At 28.8% G+C, this 9,590-nt stretch overlaps 1 protein-coding gene across 2 annotated transcripts; it reads left to right on the plus strand.

The window, feature by feature from the left end:
• Positions 1–1,644: 1,644 nt before the first annotated feature.
• LOC112465155 lies at positions 1,645–9,071 on the plus strand. Of its 2 annotated transcripts, XM_025032574.1 has the most exons (9): positions 1,645–1,685; positions 1,812–2,084; positions 2,249–2,356; positions 2,551–2,696; positions 4,429–4,591; positions 4,958–5,114; positions 6,924–7,076; positions 7,616–8,048; positions 8,429–9,071. In XM_025032574.1, exons 2-9 carry the CDS (start codon positions 1,865–1,867, stop codon positions 8,675–8,677), a joined length of 1,629 nt encoding a protein of 542 aa, XP_024888342.1. In that variant the 5' UTR covers positions 1,645–1,685; positions 1,812–1,864; the 3' UTR covers positions 8,678–9,071. The 2 variants fall into 2 exon arrangements, with proteins under 2 accessions (XP_024888342.1, XP_024888343.1); XM_025032575.1 differs by lacking the exon at positions 6,924–7,076.
• Positions 9,072–9,590: the final 519 nt, after the last annotated feature.

A 9,590-nucleotide genomic window follows, 5' to 3' on the forward strand; every position in this document is an offset into this window, starting at 1 on the left:
ATGATAACATTTATCAGACAATAAAGATATTGGTTAACAAGTATCTAGCAGATTTAGTTCATGCAATTATAAATATATGTATAATCTCACGACAATATAATTTATTCATAAATACCTTCTTCTAATTAGTTTCTTTAGTTTTTAAAAACAAAAATATACTACGCTCCTGTTCTTTTAAACTGCATAATCAAATTAAATAATCTTTGACAACTGTAACATATGATAGTTAACAATTAATAATTTTAATTTATGTTATAGTTGCAACAACTTATGTTTTACTTGCAACATAAGATAAAATAGGAAAAAAATAGGCAAATACTTGATATGTTATATGTAATAGATAGAAAATATAACAAATAATGTTAGTAAAAAGTATCATGTTAAAGCGACGTGTGATTTTAATATATTTCAGTTACATAATGGTTATGCAAAGAAAATAAATACAAAAGTAAATAAATGATGTAAGAGAAATTAAATTAGGATTTAAGTAGGATTCTTAGCAACCGACTTGCTATGTTAACAAGCTTATATGTGAATTAAGAAAGGTTCTCAAATCAAACAAAATAAAAAAATATTATTGTTATATATATATTATATAAGATAATTGTGACGCAACTAATAAGAAGATAAACTTTAGTAAAAAAATAAGTAAATAATATAAAACAAATTTTTAAATTAATTTTTATATTTTTTTACTTATTTTTTAATATCGACCAACCTGTATATTTACTTACAAACATCATTATCTAAAAAATAAATTAGGTTTTTATGATGGTATATTTGCTTCTTCTTTATTAGCATTCAAAAATTTTATTAAGTTTTTATTACAATTTTATTTATTATCTGAAGCAGCATAATAAAGTACATAAAAATTTAAAACTTAAAAAATTTAAAGTTGCAACAAAGGTAAATGTCTTTCTTTGCTTTTTCCCTAAAAAAGAAGAGCGAATAAGAGTTAATTAAAATAAAATTTCCGCGAAACAATCGTCAACACGAAATTTATCGACATTTAATAAATGTAATATTTTAATTTAAAAAAATTAATTAGTATAATTGTTCAATTAATGCTATAAATATAAAAAAGTACGAAGAAAAAGCATAAAAAATTTATATTTATATTGAAACAGAAAGAAAGATAAGTACAATTTGTATATCTTATTAGTACAATTTTATAATACAATATACATATATTTGTAATTTATCAGATCTCTTTTTAAATTGTTTTCATTATTTCTTATAAAGTTGCTACTAAGAATTTATAACGTTTTCTCGTTTTTTTGGGGCTACTTCAAATGGTAGATTGAGAGCTTCTGCTGTACGAGGACACGTTCAAAACCTTACAAATTCACATAATGTATATCGGTCACCTTGTAAAGCTTCCGGAATTCAATATCAGGGTCTGCACTTGAAGCGAATAGTTCAGTAATCTGTCACAAGAAACGTTTTCAAAAGAATTATATATTGTTAATAGTTTGTCCCTATAAACTTCAGCCTTCTTCCTTTTCCCCCATGTGTTATATAACTGTGTTTGAAATTACCAATTTACAAGGAAATAATCATAGCTTAAATATTCATTTAAAAGTAAAAGAATGATTATGATTTTAAACGGTAATCATTTATTAATTTTAATTGTATTGGCTGTGATTAATTAATGAACAAAATTTTGTAATTACTTTACAACGTCGGTGAGTTATGCAACATGTGATAGAAAACTGCATTTATTTATTTAATATTGTCATTATTGGTGTTTTTTTTATACATATATTTTACTATAATAAGAAATCACAGAAAAGCGTTTTTCAATTTTGAAGATCTCACAGAGCAATTGATCCGATTTGTATTGATCTGTTTACCCAAAACACACATGGGAGTATCACGAACCTGGTGGGTAATCCTCGTGGTGATCGCCGCGTGCACCTGCGGTGCACGCACGGAATGTGGCGAAACTGTGCAAATTTCATTTCTAACAAGCGTGCACGATGATCCAGCGTGTACAAAGTTATCGACGAGGGGCGTTACGCTCTACGAGGCCGCCAAACTTTTCGCAGAGATTCAGAACAACAAAACCGACGGATTCAAAATCGGTAAATCAAAATAAAGTAATACGAAGTAGAATAATTTATTTCGATCAAACACTCTAAATATCTGAGTGAGAATAATGAAGAATAATTATTCGACAATAATTTCAATGAAAAACTGAATGTAGTAATTAAACAAAAAGTTCAATCGCAAAATTAACTATTTATAGAAATTACTGTTTTGGATACGTGCGGAAGTATAACAGGTGCTCTGAAAGCGGTAATGAAGGCTTTAGTATGGGCGGATATCAGCTGTTTACATCCACCTCATTATCTAGGTAGGATCAATATCTCAATGTTTTGTATAAATAATTTACAGTAATTACCAAAAGCTAATAAATTAATTGACAAAATTAGTCTTTCGTAAACTAGAATAAGCGCGAATGAAAATACTCTATATTTACAAACATAAAGTTCGTATTTCTCAGGTACTTTGAAAATGTCAATTGATTTATGTCTCGTAATTATACAGGAATTATTGGACCGGATACCATGACCAATGCCGAAGCGGTACACAAAGTGACTTCGATATTGAAAGTGCCGCACATTGTCAAGAAAGCATCGATTTCTCCGTATTTGCACTCTTTAACGGAGGAATCAAATTCCTACTTAATACAGGTGTTTGTCATTAATTAATTAAATAATATACTTATAAATAATATACTTGATATTCTCGAATTTATTATTTATCGAAAGTCTTGAATCCTTGATTCTATAAATCAAAGATAAAAATCATTACTTCGATTAAAGTAGTTAACTGTGGTGCTGAGCTCATCATAATGTTTGCATAATGCAATAATAATGCAATAATAATACAGTTCATTATGCTTACGCAAGCATGTTTGAAAGTGTTAGAAAACAGTATTGAACTGCGCCAGTTTACGTAGGTGTATTAATTATACACTTACTATTGCATTTAATTATACGGTGCGCGTATTAGGTCTTTAATCGATTTTACTCTTGCTATAATTAAAATTAAACTATAATACAATTTATAATGTAATGTGATTTTCTAGTGGTATTGAAAATAAAATATATGCATAGATACATATATCTATTTAAATATAAGAGTTTAAAATTAAAATTTTGATAACAATTTTTCTTTATATATTCTTTGGCCCGTAATCTCAGTTCACTTTTATCGATAAAAGCGCGCTTTTATTTCTAAAACGCTATTGTATATGTAACGTAAACTACAGCATCTCAGAAATAAAAGTATCGATAAAAGTGAACTAAAAATACGGACCTTTTTATGTCATAAGTCGTATTGTTAGATATAAAAATTTATATAATGTGTATATTGAATCACATGATATACATATATGTATATATAGTTGAATCGAACTCAATCAGACATTAATGGGACATAATTGCAGAAGATAATCTCGGTATTTATCCAAAGATAGCTACTTGCTTTTATTTATACCAGCGCAGAATGCGCACAAATATTCCTGTATTCTTAGAAATGACTCACTATATAGGCATTTATTTCGCCTACTATGATATTAGAATGCTTACATTCTAATATCATAGTCTCTTTTAATAATAATTAGAATGCTTACATTCTAATATCATAGTCTCTTTTAATAATATAAGTATTTCTTGCTCAGATAATATTTCGGCATACAAAAGTAACACGTTAAAAACTTGTAAATAATAATACTCGGCAATTATAGTAATCATTAATTCTCAAACGTAATCAAAATTTAAAGTAAGTTATGTAGAATTTTAGCGGCAAATAAAAAATTGATTATATAATATTGGTTATATAATAACTTTGTCATAAATAATATTAATATCGACATAATCATAATATATAGTTATAGATTAAATAAAACTTAATTTTTTCTTCTAATAACATTTATAGTAAAAAAAAAAATGTTTAATAATATAATTCTTTTTAGAGATTTGCATAAGTTTCGCAAATAACATATTTTCATGATGCGTACATATTTCTATGATAATATATTAATAGAAATATGGTCATAAAAATTGCATTACGTTATGTATTTAAAAAATTTCCTTAATTGATCGACAAAACAGTTTAATCACACTTGAATTTTCTGTGAAAATTTTTGACATGTAATATAAAACTTATGTTAATACCAAAAAAGACTTGTACTGTTAATTTTACTTTATATATAAGCTTGACTGCAGATTACATGAGGAAAAAATTAAGTTTTCTTTCAAGCCATAATAATTATTGCAATTTCTAGAAAATATTATCTAATTCGATATATTGTTCGTTATGTTTTCCAATAAATAAAAATAAAATTATATAAAATAACTTTTTCTATTCTACTACTTTTCTATTCACGCTATTATTAAACACGTATTATCTCTGTTGTAGGGAATCTTGAAAATGATAAAGATCTTAAAGTGGAAATCCTTCACATTAGTAGCTAATGTTAATGATGAAAACGATGATGACGTACAAAATATTGCAAAAAAATTAACGATAAATGCCATAGCAAATAACTTATGTGTTATAATTCACGATAACAACGAAGAAGGTAATTAAAATTACGTTCTTATTTTCTTTGTGTAAAAAGTTTCATTTTTAACGTAATATTTTTTAATAACAAAATGTAAGTCAGAAACGACAGTTTTAATAATTAAATGTCAAGTCAAGAATAATTTTTACATTTTTTAAAATGTCGCGAGATTAAAATGTCACATATTTACATGCCTATAGGTATAACATAATGTTGTCTTATTGATGCGATTATAAAAGTTTTATAAATCGCATTTTACCAATATGTTTTGATATTTCACACATAATAATTATATTATTTAAACTTCAGCAGATATTCATACATAGATACCATAAATTTATTAGATGCTCAATTAATTTAATTTTGATGCTTATACATATATAGATTATACGTCACATATCATACATATTGGAAAACCAGAAGAAAAGTTCTTTAATGAGCCTAAAAATGCGACCATATTAATTATCAGCGAGGGAAATTTAAAAGACTATTTGAATCGTATGAATTCAAGTAACACCATACTGCTTTTAGAAGATTCTAGGTAACTACAAACAGATTTTACAAAATTTATTTGCAAATTTTACACACTTTGATCTACTCAATTAAAAAAATATATATATAATTTATTTATTGATGAAAATTTCTTATTATAGTAAATTTTTAATAAAGTATATCAATTCAATATTCATACAGTTATTACAATTAAAGGAAAAAAAAATCTTTTCGATCTGTTTAAACTATAAATTGAATCGTATAATATCGATAAGATTATCTAATATGTAATTTCATATTTATTATGTAATTTCATATTTATTCATATCTTTAATGACTATAATCTTCATAATAAACAGTTCTCAAAGTGGCTATAAATAAAGACAACTATCCATCTCGCTACCATTTTATTATTAATCACAAACCGTTTGGCGAAGTTACGTACACAATGTTAATGAATTATTGATCGTGATTACTTAGAAGCAGAGTAATGAAATGGTTATCCTCCATAAATTACAATGGATTTTATCGCAACTGAAGTACCTTATTATTACACGTAATTGATGAAATTCAATTTATTTTTCTTCAATAACATTCTATCCATCGCATCGTAATATTTCATTGTTAACAGAAGTGTTGCGGAATTCTCTCATTAAAAAATGCGCATATGTCTCGTTATCATTATCGACCTCACTATTACTTCAACCGTCAGTAACGTTAACTACATTTGCGTGATGAAATAATTTTACACCAATCGTATGACGTGCCGCGATTGAAATACCATGCGACTAAAATACCATGTGTAAATAAACGTCTGAAATCACGATTTCTACTTCCGTCGAATGTGTCGGACTCAATCGAGGTTAAGGATCCTAGATGAATCGCGGTGAATTGCTGATACCCTTGCTTTTTTTCCAACACTTCAACGTTTCACTCTCCGGAATAACAGCCGCGTCGAGGCCATCCTTAAATCAACGCAGAGAAATCTTGTTATTTTCTGTGAATTTGCCGCGTACGCTCTATACTTTTACAGTGAAAGAATATTGAGAGTATTAAAATTTATGTCATCTAGCGAATTCGTAATTAAAACTCATTTTCATTCGAATAAAACTCATTCGCGTTATCTAAATTAATTTTATTTTCTTCAAATATTTTTCTACGTTTACTTATGACAATGTTTTACTGTTAAGTGTTTTTTAGAAGATGCACACGAATTTTCATTTCGTCTTTGTAAATTTTTCTATATCTTCATATTTTCATAATTCCTTTACCATTTCTTTCGGAACGTGAAGAGTCGAGGAATTAAAACTGTGCACGAAACTCGTGTTTTTAATGCCCCTAAATTAAAAGAAAAAAAATATATTTACGAATATCTACTTTTTCGCATGCATACTATGCACGAGACGAAAGAGACATACACAAAAACATTTACGTCAATATATGATGTAATAATTTAGTATTATTTTTGCTCTCGTTTTAGAATATATTAATGCACTTAGATATGTACGCATTTGTTGCATTCGTAATTTACTTTCTTGCGTATTAATGTTAATGATTACTTGAAAATTAAGAAATAGAATAAATAAAAGTTATTTCGTAGGTTTATAATATAGCAATACCAATTACTGTAACAAGCGACACAAGCGTTTAATATAATAAGCGATATATATTTAAAGCTCGCTTTAGATGTATAATGTAGATGTGTAATTCACGTCAGATTCATGATTACAAATCTACGGATTTAATTTTACAAATATAGATCTTCTATTAATAACATTTAATGTTAACAATACTTTTACCTCAATAACTTTAATTTTCAAATATAATAGATATTCCATATCAAGTTCTTTTCTTATAGAAATGTAATTAACAATCTCGAGTGGAGAGTCAAGAATTCGCGATGGTGGGCGCCTAATAACGGTTTTGGAAATTATGACGCCAAAGAATTGAAGCAAGTCAGATGGCTAGAAAATGCTATAGAAATTTACGTGAAAGCTTTAAAAGCAATATGGTGAGCATTGAAAAATGTCTATTGATCGATGGTAATTATCTTATATATCAAAGCGTACGTTCTAAGGATAAAAATTGATTTAATAGCTTTGCTAGCGTAATTAATCGAACTATCAGACAGACTTGTAGCTAATTGTATAGATAACTAAGTAATCGCAAACTAATCCATTATATAGCTTTGTATGATTAGATAATATTGTAATTTATGAGGCATTATATACATGAGAATAGAATATTATATTCCATTCACACGCGCGCGCGCACGCACGCGTACACACACACACGCGCGCGCGCGCGCGCGCGCGAGAAAGAGAAAGAGAGATTCACATAATATTATAACTTATATAAATATTACCTTTTTTTAAATTTTAATATAATTTTTAATACGGGACTTAACTGTTATTGCATCGCTGAATATGGCTCAAAGCTGAGCCAAAACATCTTATGCCTATTTAATTATGTACATATCTATCTTATTAATAACTAAAGGCTGAAATAGCCTTAACTTCGCGCAAGATTAAATCATCAATTACATTACAGTAAAAACAAAAAGTGCAAAAATCAAATAAACTCTTTGGACTGGGATCACATGGTGTCGAACGTATTAATGACGCACAACGTGAAATCGGAAGCGGCACCGAAATTCCTCGATCTGTCTATGAAAAAGAAGACTAGTAATCTAGAGCGACTGGGTGGCATAATAGTTCGCCAGAATAGAACGCAAGTTTATTGGGGTGACAGCAAAGCGGACGAAAAAGAAAAGGACGTTACGGAGGAAACTGAGAAAAATCACAGAACGCCAGAAGACAACGGCGATGTGTCACGCATGTTTAGAGAACTTCTGAAAGGAGAGAATGAACCGCGGTCAGGATGCGCTATAGCCGTCAAAGAGATTGAGATGCTGAACGAAAAAAATAAAGAGGCGACACAGATCTTAGTTTCGGGGATGGACGATAACGAGTGGTGGACAATGGTGACGTCTTTTGATATATTATTTTAAATAATTTTCGAGTTTGATTTAAAAAAAAACTAACTGTTTAAAACTTTACATACTAACATTATAAATCAATGTCATTGCTTTTGTAACAGATCAGATATTTAAAGAAAGTTTCAAAGTTATCAAAAAATTTATCTTTTGCTCTTGCAGGTACACTATAATTTCTCAAAAATTATATTTCTTAGAATATCGTAGTTTCTCGTATAGTTAATATTTGTCTTAACGAGGACTATAAAAAAAATTATTGGTAAAAAGTAAGAAATTGTTTGGAAACTTTAAAATTTTCTTAAATTTTTATTTACACATTTCCGAAAAGCCGGGATTTCAGAAACGTAACATAAGCTTCCACGTTACAGGTATGGACGGTAAGCGGCATAGGAATCGCGATGTTTCTGTTGGGAATTCTCGCCGTTTACGTTATCTACGCGAACGTACGGGGACCAAAATGTGCCAAGAATAAAAATCACTTGGATAGAGATATCAGCTTGAGGAGAATGAGTAACGACAGAGAATTACCTACGACCATAACCCGTAATCAGCGAGCGTTGCGTACTCCACAAAGGAGAGGCAGCGATAGAAGCACTATATCTGAGAAAAGCGTTTAAAGCGAATGCGTCGAGAATAATGAGTCGCATAAATAGTAAATAAAACGAGCGCTTCTCTAGCGGAAAATAGAAATTTGCTTTAAAATAATAGAGCGTATACAAAAGCACATTCTTATCTTGTTTCTTTGTGAACATGTTTTCTAGTCATAAATAACATATCGATAATCTAATTAATCATAATAAAATAAAATATTCTTTATAATATATATAAAAAGATTTTAGTCAGTATTTAAATTTATCACAATTTATTTATTGGACTCGATGCAATGTGAGTTCCTCGTAATTATTATTGCTTTATATAACAATAAATATGATTCCACAGCATTTTTTGGAAGTGCATCTATATTCGATTTCTCTCGATAATGTATCAACAAACGGAACCATCCATCCTTATACGCGTTTATACGCGTAAAAATGTCAGCATTACTTTTTAAGGCTTTATTTTCTAAAATTTTATGGATTTTAAAGAATCGCAAAAAATAACCGCAAGTAAGGAAATAGCTGGAATAACTGGCTCAACGATTTGACCAGATCAAAGCCCTTCCGCCAAGTGGTACACTGGTTAGTATCCAATACAGAGATGAACGAGCTTCAAAAAGCAAATAGTGAATGTGCTCTGCTTCTCGTCAGGTTTTGCGATATCAATCCGTGAAGGAAAATTAAACGATCGACGAATCGAACGTTACCCCAGTCCTGCTATAGAAAAAAAAAACAAATTCCGCCTCTTCCAGACAGCTCCGATAGCAATGATTTTGACAGCGAATCAAAAACCGTTTTTATTATTTTTATCACATCTTTGCATATAATTATTATGCAATTATCAAATATATATTTTCACGATAATTTACGGTCACTATTCATCGTTAAGGAATACCCGCGCAAAATCGTATGCGATAAAAAACACATTCATGAC

The sequence above is a fragment of the Temnothorax curvispinosus genome, unplaced genomic scaffold, assembly GCF_003070985.1.
Source record: "Temnothorax curvispinosus isolate PA1 unplaced genomic scaffold, ASM307098v1 QBEX01014930.1, whole genome shotgun sequence".
NCBI lineage: Eukaryota > Metazoa > Arthropoda > Insecta > Hymenoptera > Formicidae > Temnothorax > Temnothorax curvispinosus.